Genomic DNA, 16,219 nt, shown 5'->3' with positions numbered 1-16,219 from the left:
ATTTTTCGACCCCCAGGTCGGCCAACTATGGATAAATCTAAGAAAAGAAAAGTTTCTGAAGAAAACGGAACGTTTAATTATATGTGGGCATATTCGTTCGCCTTAAAAACAGATATCGCTCACGCCTGACAGATGACAGCTTACAGTCCTGTGTGAAGATGAAGGTAACGTCATACAGCCCTGCTGTGCAGAGGCTGTGCGCTGAGGTGCAGGAGCAGAAATCACATTAACCAGGTGATAAATATTGTATTTGCCATTTTGCAAATATTCTTTTTTTTCAAATAGACATTTAGTATTATATTTGAAAGTAATCTTCAACCCAACGTCTTTTTTTCAGTTTAAAATGTTTTTGTTGCGTGCAGAAATGTAATTTTGCTTCTGTGTAACCGTGAATTGATTCATAAATGCAACACACTATAGTTTGTTTATGCATATATAAAGGTAAAAAACGATGATGAAAAGATGCAGTTGTCTTCATTTTAAATGTCAAAAGGATTTTGTGGCTCCCAGTGTTTTCTTTTCTGTGGGAAATGGGTCCAAATGGCTCTTTGAGTCGTAAAGGTTGCAGACCCCTGATCTAAGAGGAGTAAAAGAAGCTATTTTCATCAAACAGCAAAACCCTTCACCAAATTGCCATGGTGGTGTGAGGTTTAATTTGGATCGTGCTTACAACAGACTTCTTAGATCGTTACTACGTAGGCTTAGTCATGCTGATGAGGTGATACCAGAGCGAATGGGGCAATCAGAGCCAGTCATAGTACATAATCAGACAGACCAAAAGAGGATTTAGATTAGCTTCAGGGAGTAGTCCACTGCTCCCTCCAACCTTAGAGCAGGGACCTATCAAAGCAGAGGTTTGGCATCGCCACCAGTGTCCATTAGGCATATATATATATATATATATATATATATATATATATATATATATATATATATATATATATATATATATATATATATATATATATATATATATATATATATATATATACAGTAAAGTCTCGTTATATCGATATCGGATATATCGATAGTCCCGGTTATATCGATACTATTTCTATGCACGCACGGAGAAAATTACATGCAAACAGGGTCGGATATATCGATAGTCCCGGTTATATCGATATTTTTTCGGACTCCCTTGAATATCGATATAACGAGACTTTACTGTATATATATATATATATATATATATATATATATATATATATATATATATATATATATAGGGTTAGAGTTACCAGCACAACTTTAGTTCGCTGACGAAGCTTTTTGGATGAGGAGCGAAATGTCCGAGACCTTCAAAGAAGTACTGATGGCAGGTAATGAAACCTTTTCACCTGTACGATTGAGAGCTTACACAGACGTGAGAGTTTAGGTGGCGCCTCTGCAATGTGCCGTGCAGAGTAGGCACATTATTTGTGTCATTTTCATTTCGCAACAGATTTATGGCGCTTGACGGGAAGCATCAACCTCTGTTACATTTTAGCACTTTTGACACGTTTTAATGAGCAAAGATGTTCCAGCGTTGCACCGTCGGAAATCTTTTCCACCGCCGACACGCACTAATGAAGGCTGGGTGAATAAAAGTTCCAAATGAGTAAACGCTTGGCTCGGAAAAGTGTCAAATATCACGTGTGAAAAATCATTGCAAGCGGAGATGAAATGTAAACGGTTTACGCCGGGATGATGGTGAACAAAACGGTGACTGGGATCGGTTTTATTTGGGTGTTGGTCAATGAATGTGTAAACCCCAATCAGTGGACCATGAAATGAGAAGTAAACATGGTCATGGCTCGGTTTCCTGATGTCCTGGCTTTTATGTTCTCTCGTTGCTCAGATCTTTCTGTTGCCGTCCAGAAATTCTCCCAATCTCTGCAGGAGTTCCAGTTTGAGTGCCTCGGCGACGCCGAAACAGATGATGAGGTGAACATCGGTGAGTTCAGTCTGTTTTTTTTTCTTGGCACAGTGAGGATTTTTATTTGATTTGATTTTACTCAGAATGTTTCAAACCATGCTTCCATGACACGTTTTAAAGGTGCAAATGACACCTGTGTGATCAATCGGCAATCATTGTATTCCAATTCCGCAAGATTGAACGGCACCAATTAATCAATCCATCGTTATGCCCAGCCTCGAACTGTTTGCTGCATTTATAATTCATGCCATCAATTGTTTTTTTTCTCTCTTTAGGAGATTAAGGGAAGTAATTTTCTGTCTAGTGTCCAGGTTAAATTGTTTGAATTGTTGCTACAAAACCCACACAAATCTTACACTAATGGAGGGAATTAACAAAGCATTTTTTTAAGACAGTAACTTCTTTTTTAACTCATTCGCTGCCATTCTCGAGTGTATTTGAAAAGTGTAACCTGAATTTGTTCGATTTTGGTTTTCTTGTGAGGGGTGCCGATAAAGCGCTGGTCAGTCCTCTGGAATATATATATATATATATATATACACACACACACACACTGATCAATACTTACTTTTCGATTCTAACCACCCTCTACAACACAAACTAGGAGTTATCACAACCCTCCAGTATAGGGTGAACCTAATATCAACAAGTGTCGAAGGTAGAGAAAAAGACTCAAAACATATCAGGAAAGAAGTCACAAACTCTGGTTACCCTCAGTGGTCTTTTAACAAATGTCAAAAGGACAGAAAAGGGAATGAGACCAACAATTCTGAAGATACTAAAAGGAGAAGAGTAGTAGTACCTTACATTGCAGGAGTTTCTGAAAAACTACAGAGTCCTTTGGCAACACAAAATTCCTATTTATTTCAAACCGCTAAACACTTTAAGGAAAAAATTAGTGCATCCAAGAGATAGGCTGCCAAATGAAAAACAAAGTAATGTAGTTTTTTCAATACATTGTAAAAATGAAAATATTAAAGAGCAGTACATAGGGGAGACTAAACAAATTCTCGAAAAAAAGACTTTATCAACATCGCAGGGATAATGCTAGTGGGCCTCAATCGGCAGTACATTTGCACCTAAAAGCTAGCAGCCACTCATTTGACGACAATGAGGTTAAAATCTTAGCGAAAGAACATAGATGGTTTGAAAGGGGAGTAAAAGAAGTGGTTTTCATAAAACAACTAAATCCTTCATTAAACCGGTTTGGTGGGGTGAGGTTCAATTTGGATCGTTCATACAATAGCCTGCTTAGGCAACATAGGATTAGTCATGCTGATGAGGTGATACCAGGGCCAATTGGGCAATCAGGCCAGTCGTCAGTCAGGTGTCAGTGGAGCTGCAGGGATTAGTCCTCTGCTCCCCCCAACCTGAGAGCAGGGACCTATCATAGCAGTGTCCGGCACCGCCATGTCTGGACAGTAGGGACATACAGTGAGACCTTGGTAGAGGACCCGAGCTAAAATGGGGACAGACACCACCCATGGGGGGTGAGACGAGGATTTTTATAATTTAAAATAATCCTCGTCTCACCCACCATGGGTGGTGTCTGTCCCCCATTTTTTTTTTCTTTTTAGCTTGGGCCCTCTACCAGGGGCCATGAAGCTTGAGGGTTCTGCACAGTATCCGTGCTGTTCCTAGCAGTGCGCTTTCCTGGACCGAGATATTTGAGGTTGTTCCCGGGATCTGTTGCAACCACTCGTCTAGTTTGGGGGTCACTGCCCCGAGTGCTCCGACTCCCACAGGCACGACTGTCACCTTTACCTTTAAGGCTCTCACCAGCTCCTCTCTGAGCCCTTGATATTTCTCGATTTTCTCATGTTCCTTCTTTCTGATGTTTCCATCACTCGGGACCGCTACATCCACGACAACGGCTTTCCTTTGCCCTTTATCTATGAACACGATATCTGGTTTGTTGGCCATTACCATCTTGTCAGTCTGTATCTGGAAGTCCCACGGGATCTTTGCTCGGTCATTCTCTACTACCTTGGGAGGTGTTTCCCATTTTGACCTTGGGGTTTCCAGTCCATACTCCGCACAGATGTTTCGTTAGACTATGCCAGCCACCTGGTTATGGCGCTCCATGTAGGCTTCCCTGCCAGCATTTTACACCCTGCAGTTTTATGTTGGATTGGCTCAGGTGCCTCTTTGCACAACCTACACCTTGGGTCTTGCCTGGGGTGGTATACCTGTGCCTCTATGGCTCTGGTATTCAGGGCCTGCTCTTGAGTGCCTCTGTTCTGTCCTTTAGGCTAGCCCTCTCTAGCCACTGATAGGACTTCTTGAGATCAGCCATATACAGTAAAGTCTCGTTATATCGATATTCAAGGGAGTCCGAAAAAATATCAATATAACCGGGACTATCGATATATCCGATCCTGCGCCGAACTGCATTAAACAAAAGCCGCCAAAAGAGGGCAGCCAAGCGCCATATAAGAAACGGAGCTGGCCATTAGCTCCCTTTTTTTGGGGGTGAGAGACGTTCCCCCAATGTTGCCTCAAAATGGCACATATAATTCTTTCATGATTGTAAACATGTATGCTTTAATCTTCAGAACTACAGTGTATTTGAAAAATATTCATAACTGGATGTGTAACAAGAAAGCATATTATCCGAATCTGAAGCCATTGTTTGGATTCACAAGCAATGCAAGACGTCTTGGCGTGAAGTCATTTTTATTTGCATTTGAATAAAAAGTGACATCGGCTGTCCTTTAATACACAGTATGGAATGTTAATAATTTTCAAAATCATCGCGCTTCAGCAGACAAAACAAGAAACATTGTTGCAAAAAACGATTGCATTCATATACAGTACAGTGGGCATGTACATAACACAACAAGGAAACTGCAACGCTTACATCTTACTGTATTATCTATACAATTTAAAAAAGTCATCAATCTTCTTCTGCTTCCCATTTTTACCTTTTAACACAAACACTTCAATCTCGTCTGCTACACACGAGCTAGCGTCTGAAAATGAAAATGGCTCTGCTACACGGGTGCTGGGCACGTAACCAAGTCACCTGACCAAGTCGACCAATGGTGCGACTGATGGCTTGACACGTAACCAAGACACGTGACCAAGTTGACCAATGGCGCGACCGATGGCGTGTCACGTGACAAAGTCACACGGCCAAGTCGACCAATAGCGCGACCGATGGCGGCTCATGTGACCAAGTCGACCAATGGCGCGACCGATGGCGGCTCACGTAACAAGACACGTGACCAAGTTGACCAATGGCGCGACGGATATATCGATATAAACAACAAAAATGGCCGGCGGGGGATGAAAAGGAGCACCGTAATAACCGGATTATCGTAATAACCGGGTATCGTACTAAACGGTACTAATTATACATAAAAAGACTAGAAATGTGCAAGGGAAATGAAAATAGTATCGTAATAAGCGGTACTATCGATATAACCGAGATCGATATAACGAGACTTTACTGTATATACAGTAAATTCTCATTATATCGATATTCTCGGGAGTCGGAAAAAATATCGATATAACCGGACTATCAATATATCCGATCCTGCGGTCATGTAATTTTCTCCTTGAGTTCATAGAAATAGTATCGTAATAAGCAGTACTATCGATATAACCGATATCGATATAACCGATATCGATATAACGAGACTTTACTGATATAGTAAAGTCTCGTTATATCGATATCGGTATCGACCGACTTTACTGATATAGTAAAGTCTCGTTATATCGATATTCAAGGGAGTCCGAAAAAATATCGATATAACCGGGACTATCGATATATCCGATCCTGTTTGCATGTAATTTTCTACGTGCGTGCATAGAAATAGTATCGATATAACCGGGACTATCGATATATCCGATATCAATATAACGATATATATATATATATATATATATATATATATATACTCGATGGAAATCAATCCAGTCATCAGCAAGGTTGAACCCCATCTATGCTAGTCCCTCGACCGACACTGGCAGCCTCACGTCCGTCACCGGCCTCTCTTTGATGGTCCTTACTTCAACGGTGGCACGCCAAAACCCCGTGCACTTGTCGTCACGGGGGTTCACCTGACCTCCGATCGATTCGGCTCCATGACATTCACATTCTGCGGAAAATCAATAGCACCAAAGGATTAATGCGTTTTTTTTTTACGTTGCGTGCCCTTCTCCTGAAAATTCATCCCACAGCATTTCAGTGTGAGATCAGCTTTATATCTCTATCATCCCGTAAACATGAGATACATTTCCTCTCAAAAAAAGGAAAACATCATTTCCACTAGTTACCCAGGCTAAACTTAGCATGATGTCACATCCTTGCCATTACAGAAAGTGGATGAGAAGGTTATCTGAGCGAACTAAAGTCTGACTGGTCGTATCGGCCCCATTTATATGGGGCCCCCCCAACCTGAGAGTAGGGACCTATCATAGCTGTGTCCGGCGCCACCAGGTCTGGACATTAGGGATATATAAATGGGGCCGATACGACCAGTCAGACTTTAGTTCGCTGACGAAGCCTCTTGGATAGGAGGCGAAACGTCCGAAACCTTCACTTTTGTACAGATGACGGCTGAAGAAACCTTCTCATCGATGGACCACTCCTGTACGACTGAGAGCTTACACAGACGTATTACAGAAAGTGAACAAAATATCGGAGGGAAATTACACTTTTCAGCACAAAAGGGAAAGAAATTGTTATCTCGATCTGTCTGTCTGTCTGTCTGTCTCTCTGTCTGTCCGTCCGCCCGTCCGTATGTGTGTGTGTGTGTGTATATACATATATATATATATATATATATAGTAAAGTCTCGTTATATCAATATATTCTCGGGAGTCGGAAAAAATATCGATATAACCGGACTATCGATATATCCGATCCTGCGGCATGTAAATGTTCTCCTTGCGTTCAGCGAAATAGTATCGTAATAAGCAATACTATCGATATAACCGATATCGATATAACGAGACTTTACTGTATATATATATATGGGCCAGCGTGTCTCGGATTATGCATGACCCACTACCCCTACCCCATGCCCAGCTGATAATGGTGTCAGCGGCCAGTTCGCAGGCAGACCAAGGTCTCAACTGACCCCGCAGCTTGTAATGTCAGCCCCAGGTGGGGCAAGGGAACTAAAATAAAGGGGATGTAATTAATGGTCTTCACTCAGTTTCAGGTGTTGCATTTGTGTTCGTGTATTTTACAACTTATCTTCCAACAGCTGCCTAACTTTACTGCGTTCTAAAATATGCCGAGACAAAAGCTCTGAGGCTGCAGTTTCCATAAAAGTTTTAGGGTCTGATGCTCACGGCGAGCTGGGAGCATCTGACGTTTAACGAATGCCGTTGCATCTGTAAACTCATGTCTGTGTTCAAAGTTTCTTCTTGATTCCATTTCAGCGCAGTCCTTCAAGGAGTTCTCCAAGCTTCTCAACACTGTGGAAGAGGAGAGACTGCGCTTGGTAAGAATGCAGCTTGGAAACATTTGATGATTGAAATAACGTGCATTTTCACTCGTGGAGGCAGCTCTTCATCCGTTACATTTCATATTGTCTCCATCCTGTGAGGAAACACTAAATTGTTGTCATAAAATATGAATAAATGAACGAACAAGCAAATAAACACATAAATAAATAAATAAATAAATAAATAAATAAATGCGATTGGCTGGCAACCAATTCAGGGTGTCCCCCGCCTCGTGCCCGCAGAGAGGTGAGATAGGCTCCAGCACCCCCGCGACCCTAATGAGGAATAAGCGATACGGAAAATGGATGGATGGATAAATATATCAATACATAAATATATAAATACATTAAATTCAAAATTAATAAATACATAAAGACAACGAGCGGCCCGGTAGTCGAGTGGTTAGTACACCGGCTTCACAGTGCAGAGGTCGCCGGTTCGCGTCCCGGTCCGGCCTCCCTGTGTGGAGTTTGCATGTTCTCCCCGGATCCGCGTGGGTTTTCTCCGGGTCCTCCGGTTTCCTCCCACACTCCAAAAACATGCATGGCAGGCAGATTGACCACTCCAAATTGGCCCTAGGTGTGAGTGTGAGAGTGACTGTTGTATGTCTTTGTGTGCCCTGCGATTGGCTGGCAACCAATTCAGGGTGACACCCGCCTCGTGCCCGAAGACAGCTGAGATAGGCTCCAGCACTCCCCGCGACCCTAATGACGAATAAGCGGGACGGAAAATGGATGGATGGATAAAGACAACGACAAATAAATAAATGGATAAATGACAAATAAAAAATAAATACGTACATAAATACATACATACAGACCGCAGACATACTGTACATACATACAAACATACATGCATGCATACATACGTACACACATGCATACATGCATACATACATACATGCATGCATACATACATACATACATACATCCACCCATCACACACACACACACACACACACACACACACACACACACACACACACACACACACACACACATACATACAAAAACAAACAAACGAACACCCCATGAAGTCATAGGCTGTCTTATGTAAATTAACACAGTTACGTATCACAAAAAACTTTTTCCGAAATGGGCAGCTGACAAAAGATTGACACGGTTGCGAGATGTCACACTTGATGGGTTACTTCAGGGGTCGGGAACCTTTTTGACTAAGAGAGCCATAAAAGTAAAATACAGTGATACCTTGGCTTACGAACTTAATTGGTTCCCAGACAGAGTGTGTCAGGCAAAAAGTGTGTATCCCAAAAAATAACCAATTCAGGGTGACACCCGCCTCGTGCCCGAAGACAGCTGAGATAGGCTCCAGCAACCCCCGCGACCCTAATGAGGAATAAGCGGTATGGAAAATGAGATGAGATGAGATATAATAAGGTCGTTTTATGTACCTTTGTGCTGGTCGTTGATGTCTTGATGGAATGGAGTGGCAGGTTTCATCAGCATTAAACACTTGATGAGGAACGTAACCTTTCATCATCTTGAGGAATGTTGTAGGTGCTTTCTCTGTGATAATTGTATCTAGTTCCTCATCAATTGTGTTTTGTTTAGCTGGGTTGATAGCTTTTTGCATCAAGTGTACAGATGGCTTGTGCAGGTTGTTTGTGGAGCCTGATTGATGGGATATTTTAACCGTCAGCAGTCTACACTCTGCCTTTGAACTATTAAAGTTGAAACTCTCTCACTGTCGTCTGCCTGTCTCTTTAATGTTCAGACCACACCCACACCCCCCACAGCGCTGCGTTCTTGACCAATCTCATGGCTTTAACCGAAGACTGGGGACGGGGAATCGAGGACAAAAACAGTCGGCTGCCATGTTGTTGTTAGAAGAACGGGCTCGTTCGCAAACGACATCACTCATTGAGGCAGCTCCGTGTACGAAAAAATTCATATGCCAAGGTAAAGTTCGTATGAAAAAATTCATATGCCAAGTGTATCGTTCTTAAACCAAAAAGTTTGGAAGCCAAGGGGTTCGTAAACCGAGGTATCACTGTATTGAGACATGTTTTGCAGTGAGAGTCACAAACACACACGCATGCATGCGCGGCCACTTTTCAACAAAATGTCAGAATGTATTATTTAACATAACTTTGTGATAATACTCACCATGATTGGTAAAAAAAATTCCAGACAAACGATCGGAATGAAAGTCAACTTGCCGGGTCCATACGTGAAGTTACTGCTAGCTAGCCTGCATACGGCTCGTTAGCTTCCACACTTGCTTTCTGCTGTCTCTTGCAGAAGTATATTGATGCTCACGTTAGCATGGGGCTTGTCAAAGTGCCACTGACATTCGACTGTTTCATCGATATTGTTTCATTGCAAATTAGAATCAGAACCTTTTCTCTCCCCATTTATTCAACCTGAAGTGTACGATACTCATCATTTTTTTTACTCGGCGGGTTTATTTAAAAGGGCCATTTTCCTGTTTCAACAACGGCCAGTATCCAATCTAATCAAAATTAGGCTTTCCGCCAACTGCAGCCCAAACTGGAAATGAACAGCGAAAAAGCGAGAATATAGTTTTATTGGCGAGCCAGATGCAATCATCAAAAGAGGCATATATGGCTCGCGAGCCATAGATTCCTGATCCCCAGGTTAGTCCCAAAAAGTCACATTCACATTTATCGCGCCCCTTTCAGCCGCTGAGAAATTGAATCCGGCTCCCCAGCGAGTCAAAAGTGGCAACTGCAACCCCTCAATGACGTCCACTTATTTTTTGTTGTTTTCACCCGCCTGCTTGAATCACTTCGATTAATGTTTACACCCGTCCCTCAAAAATGTGTCGCTTGCTGCTTCAATCTTCTGTGTCTTGCTTTTGTTCTATTTGTGATTGTTGAGGGGAAATTGTCCCAGTGCAACGAAATGGCTCAATGTGAATTTGAAAACATTTTTGAGCGCTTCATCATAAGAACGATCCTTTGTTGCGTCAGCTTTGTGTTTATCAGCCACCCACCGGGAAAACTGCAACAACCCTTGCATCAAGATGACTCATTACTATTCAAACGTCTTATCGCGAGAATAATAATGCAATAATTTTTGGGCTTGGCGTGATACCGAAATTATGGAAAACAAACAATCAAAAAAGAAAATAATGGGGGGAGGGTGGTGTGCTTATAGCGACTTCAACATGTGCCTCAAACAGATAAGGCTTTATATTTATTGTCTTGCATTACAAGTTGGAGGGGTTGGGGGGGGTGAAAGAAAAAATCTTGAGCAAGCTGCAGGACCAGTCTGCATTTTTTACAGAAGATAAAGAATATATTTAGTCTCAAATTGCGTGTGTACGCATGTCGCTCCACCATTTGTGTGTACACAAATGGTGCACTTGCTCACAATTCTAATGGCTTGTATCTTTATCTTTGACTCATTCAATGCCAGACAAAAACTCCAGTGCCAGGGTTTTTGTCATTGTCACTTGAATTCCAGGACCCACAGAACTCGACCGACATAAACATTCAATGCAGCGTAAGAAACCTTAAACTATCTTCTTTCATCAGAAAAAAAGTTTGTTCCTAAATTATATGGCTCTGAAGTTATATGAGCTTGAAATGACGGTGGCTGTCCAAAATACAATGTACTACATACATATATAGGGCTAATACAATAGTTGAAGCTGGAATGAAGCGCTAACATGGAAAAAAGGAAATGCGGCCCCTTGTGGAAAGGAAAAAAAAACTTGGCCAGAACTTGCCCACCGCTTTATTGGCACCCAAATAAGAAAAAAAAAACAAAACCCGAACAAATTCGGGAATAGCGCTCTACGCCATATTTTCAATTCCTATATACATTTGTGAACGGCAGTGAATGAATTAAAAGAAATAATAATAGTAATAATAATAATAATAATTAATGATGAGTCCTTGTTCTAATGGGAGGAACACATAGCAGCAATGTCTGTGTTTGAGACTCGAGCGGCAAAGCAGACGTTAGCGTTATAGGTCCCAAAATGTTTTTAATTGTTTTTCCTCAGTCAAACTTTTTTTTGCTTTACAATCTACCAACGAACCGCAAGCCCATAAACACTGCATACACTGATGCCGCCTTTTACCATTTAGTATATTGAGTGATAAAATCTAACCTGCTCACGCTTAGAAGAGAAGTGCTTTAATATATTTGAGATCTCTCCCCCCCCACACCCTCACACTCTCCCTGTCTGATAGTGAAAGTGCAGCAAAATGTTTACGACGGTGTTGCCCTTTCGAGCAACGGGTCACCTGTGTGCTCGCTAAAGATGAAGTGCAAGGTCCATGAGTCTTTTAAGCAATGCAGTGAATCAGCCTTTTGGCAATTTCCTCTTTGCAAGCCCTCTTAACTCACTGATTCGCTCATTTGTCCGCTCTGTCCAAAATGCCAGACGACGGCAGAAGACCGCACCCAAGCCCTCGCTAATAGGAGGGTCGTAATTAGTGGAGTTGCATCAATAGTTTTTACCGTTTTCTGCTTTCTTTCTGTCAGAATTGAGCTAACACAGTAGTCACAATAGACCTCCGTTACTTAGGTTTCGAAATCTGTAAATAATGGTTTTAATTATGATTTCATCTTGAGTCAAAACATATTTTTTTGGGGAAATCATCCAGCCTGACTTGTGTTATATTGTCGAATGCACACATGGCTAACTCATGGCCCGTGAATGCAAATCATAATTATCAACTTTCATCATGCTTGCTAAAATCTCTTTCAAATTTTTACATTTTTAGAGAAATAAGGGAGAAACCGTCCCGCAACAAAATTGAGTTTGACAGCGCCGGTCAAATGTGTTGCAACACCGTTTTTGTTCAGATATCTGCTGCTTCTATGGAAAAAAAGAAAAGACAGTGTCAGAGATATTCAGTTGGATATTCTCTATCAGATGGATAATGGATGGATGAATGTATGGATGGCTGGTCTCAAATCACCAAACCCGCCTCTGAGTTTAGTGCCCATCACACTTCCACCTTGACGCGAATGAAGCTGTCGTAAATAATTGACAATGTTTTTTTAATTATTTATTTATCTTTGTGGAGGGGGGGGGGTGCACGGGTGTCTGGGCCACATCGATATAGAGCCGGCATTAAAAATGCGCTTTAACTGATCCCATTCCGGCCTGCGTGATTTAAACGTCCATTAAGCGATAGGACAGAGAATCTTTTGAACAAGTTGTAAATCCAAACAAGATGAATGTGCTTTTATGGAATTTGCCATTAGATTAGCCACTGGCTGCCAATAAAGTGCTGCCTGTGTGAAATGTAATTTGCTCTGTTGGTTGCTTGGCCAATTTAAAACACACAGCAAATGAACTGGGGCAGAGATAAACTTTGATTCACAATTTAAAACGCAAACTGGACAACACTCAGTTTGCTGCTGACATTTCATTTCATTTAAAAAGGATTTGAACTTCAAACTTTTGGGTGTCCAACTGGTTTTGATTTCAGTACTTTTTGCAGAGCTGGCAGTTATTTAACAAGGAAGTTGTTTATTTATTTATTATTTTTGGGTGGTATCAGAGCATACCTTGTTTTAGAAAAATGAATACTATGGAGCGAAAGTCTCTACAAGATGTTTCCTTGTTCACTTTATTTAGATTTCAGTGGTGCAACATGTTTGAGCCAATGAGACATTTGGAGGTGGACGTGTGCGTGGAAGCTTCTTATTTTTGGTTTCCTTTTTCGTTTTGTCTTTTTCAGAGGAGCATCACAAATCAAATTTAGATTAGTCCAACCCCTTTCCACTCCTCTTTTGTATCTGGACTTAATCAGTGGTATATAAATAGATTCACCGATAATGCTTTTTGTTGAAAGCCAAACATCTGACAGCAGATGGGAAAGAAACGTAGCCTTTCCTTCCTCCTGAAGCGTTCAGGATTGACTTGTTCCACAGGTCCAATTTGCCATTTATTGTCTGATGCTTCGTTGGGAAGCCAAGCCGTAAATTATGCCATGATTGGCGTAGCCGGCAAGAATTCTCAAATTCACTCTTTTTTTTAAGTACAATATTGATTTAATTTGCATGCTTGGAGTCAACTTGGCCTTGGGTAGAACAGAGGCAAAGTGCTTCGTCATGATGGAAATCACCTTCACTGTAAAAGCAACTCAGTGATGTTTGTAAAGCCAGTTCGTACCTAAAGTGGAGCTTGCGTAAAAATAAAAAGTAAATTGCGGCATATCCACTGTTCTTTCTTTGCGAATTGGGCATCTTCATCGCTTAATCCCACGTTGAAACAGTTCACAGCATTAGGAAGCGAGCTGAGCCAAGACAACATGTTGTAAAACTAGCCATTACACATACTGTAAACATTATTTAAACACACCGCAAAGCCAGTTTAGAGCAGTAAAATAAATATATCATTAAGATAGATTTTTTTAAAAAATGATGTCGGTCGAATTGTAGCAGGCTAATAGTTTATGTAAAAGTGTCCACTTTAATTGCTTCACATAGTTCACTGCTAGATAAAGGTTTAGTTCTATTTATAACATCTGATATAAAGTAAAATATTACAAATGGTATTTGTGTCAAGGCTGCTATTGTTTTTAACTTAGCTCATACACATAACGTAAATGTGGCTAGCACAGGTGGGGCAGAGCTAGCTAATATGCTAAAGCAAACTTTTTGTACATATGAGCTAGCCTCATACTAGCGAAAATCTGGTCCAGGTCCTTGCTCCCTCCAATGTGATAAAGTTGAGGGCAATAAGAGTTTTTTTTGGTCTAAAAAAAAAATCAGACAATAAGTAACAGTGGAAACACAAGCATTTAGCAGCATTTTTTTTCTCTTTCTTTACAAATTTTGGCAATTCGATAAAGCTGCACACAATTTGAAAATATCTGCTCTCGTTTTTTTTTTTTTTATTTTATTGTTGTTGATGTAGCCTCTATGTGCAAACCTATTGTACTCTGAGTCATAAGTGCCAGGTTTTAATTCACATTGTAATTTACGGGTTCTCCTGCTGCTTTTTAAAATGAACAACCAAGGCCTCTCGATCCCTTAAGTGCTTTTTGGCTTTGCCGACTCCCAATTTATTTCCCACGTTGACACTTTTCTTTAGGTTTACATTTCCTTCAATGGCCTTTTAAACACATTTCAAAATCAACCATAACCATTTTACACCACCGACAGAAACAACATTGTCCAAAGTGCATCTCGGTGTGGCAGAATTAAATGTCTTTGTGTCTATGCGTGTGTGTGTGTGTGTGTGTGTTTAGTACAGTGACTCGTCCCTGTGGGCACCTTCTGTACCGTCACGTGAACACAGGAATGTTTCCAATGACCCTGAAGCAACAGTGGCCAATAAAGGCAGCCGTTGTTCTCAGCTGATGTGGGCCCCGAGTGTGTTTGATGAGCGTTGGAAAACTATTTGGAGCAGATGATAAAAACTTGCAAGGCAATGAGCCTTCGCAAATTTAAGCCCAGATGAGAATATCAGCCCTCACCTCAATTGTACATCAAATATTTGACATAACCACGAAACTCCAATAGCTCGACTGCATGAAATGGGTTCCATGGATGTGGTTTCCCAAAAATAATTGAGTGACACTTTGATCTAAATAAATGACAATACATTTGACACTATTGTCATATTAAAACCATAAAAAATGCAATGCACACAGCACACAGCAAAGAAGTTGCTGTGTGAAAATTATTTACACTGTTCTGCACTGCTGACATTTTTTTTTTTCTTCGTTAGTTCAGTAGCCTACATCTCCAAACACAACTCTGGGGTGTGGAGTCCTTTCATGTCAGTATAGCACACAGCAAGGAATCTATTGCTTCAGTTGTTGGGTGCATCACACGGCTGTAGGGAAGCGGTCTGCATCAGCCCCCCAAACTCCCCATTCAATGGGCATCGTTGTCAAAGAAAGCCGCGGGATGCGTGAGAGCTCCCCGGGGAGCGACAGAGCAGCTTTATATCAGGTGCTGTGTGCCGTTCGTTCAGTGACTTACTCACCAATGCAACGTGAGGCAAGCGTGGCACGTCGACTGTCCGTGTTGTACTGTATTGCAGTTTTTTTTTTTTTTGTTTGTTTACGTTTATTTTTTTATCTTCTCATCTCCCTCATGAAGAATTCATACCAGGACGGTGTTGCTTCACATATAAAGATGCACACAGCATTGACCTTCCCTGCTTAGATAGTTGCTCCTATGCGAGCGAGGGAAATATGAGGTGGTTAAAACATTGTATCACATTAAACACAGTTGTGGTTACAAAATGGCCGACCCCTGAGCTGGTCTTCGATTTTGCTTGCATACGAGCATGGTGTCCTTGTTTTCACGGCGCGACTATTGAGGTCTGTTTTTTACAGAATTCGAGCCCTACCACTAATTGTGAAAAAATGGAATCGGCACGCTAACATAAGTCCTTTCATGATAAATATACCAGAATTATAGTTTTATATCTGTAATGAAATGATTATTTTGTTACAACAAAAGCGGTATCATAATTTCGGGACTATAAGCCGCAACTTTTGTCACAAGCTTTAAACACTGCGGTTTATGCAATGATGCGGTCAATGTATACATTTTTTCTCATGGCCGCCAGGGGTGCTCGAGCACTAACGGTAAGAGTGAGACACAGCGAATATATGTGCCGAGGACGACGCAAGTTAAATGTAACTTCGCGTGTGAATCGTGCAATTAAAGTGGACCTCCGAGTTGAATGAGAGGCTTGGATGACCAGCGGCGAGAAATCGTTTACCAAAGGTGGCCGTATGCGAAGAGCAACTATTGCACAAATATGCCAGTGGATCCTGACAGCGTGGAGCAATGGGGGGAAAAAAAATCAACCATCACCAACGGGTTTTGAAAAACGAGTCTGCTGCGTGACGGAGAGGACAGCACAAGCTCGGGG

General features: G+C 41.4%; 1 protein-coding gene across 5 annotated transcripts in view; it reads left to right on the top strand.

The window, feature by feature from the left end:
• The window catches only part of arhgap42b (Rho GTPase activating protein 42b), a 78,272-nt gene that overhangs the window by 13,356 nt on the left and 48,697 nt on the right, over positions 1 to 16,219 (top strand). For 2 of the 5 annotated variants that reach the window (XM_089013649.1, XM_089013647.1), the window contains exons 2-3: positions 1,838 to 1,933; positions 7,310 to 7,371. The exons of 2 other annotated variants lie outside the window; for them this stretch is intronic. In XM_089013649.1, the coding sequence (XP_088869775.1) occupies positions 1,838 to 1,933; positions 7,310 to 7,371 (158 nt within the window). The remainder of the gene's footprint in view (positions 1 to 1,837; positions 1,934 to 7,309; positions 7,372 to 16,219) is intronic. One more of the 5 variants, XM_089013648.1, reaches the window with a different exon arrangement.

This window comes from Hippocampus bargibanti, linkage group LG14, assembly GCF_051943395.1.
Source record: "Hippocampus bargibanti isolate YZ-2025 linkage group LG14, ASM5194339v1, whole genome shotgun sequence".
Classification (NCBI taxonomy): Eukaryota; Metazoa; Chordata; class Actinopteri; order Syngnathiformes; family Syngnathidae; genus Hippocampus; species Hippocampus bargibanti.
This window is presented reverse-complemented; position numbering and strand designations above follow the sequence as displayed.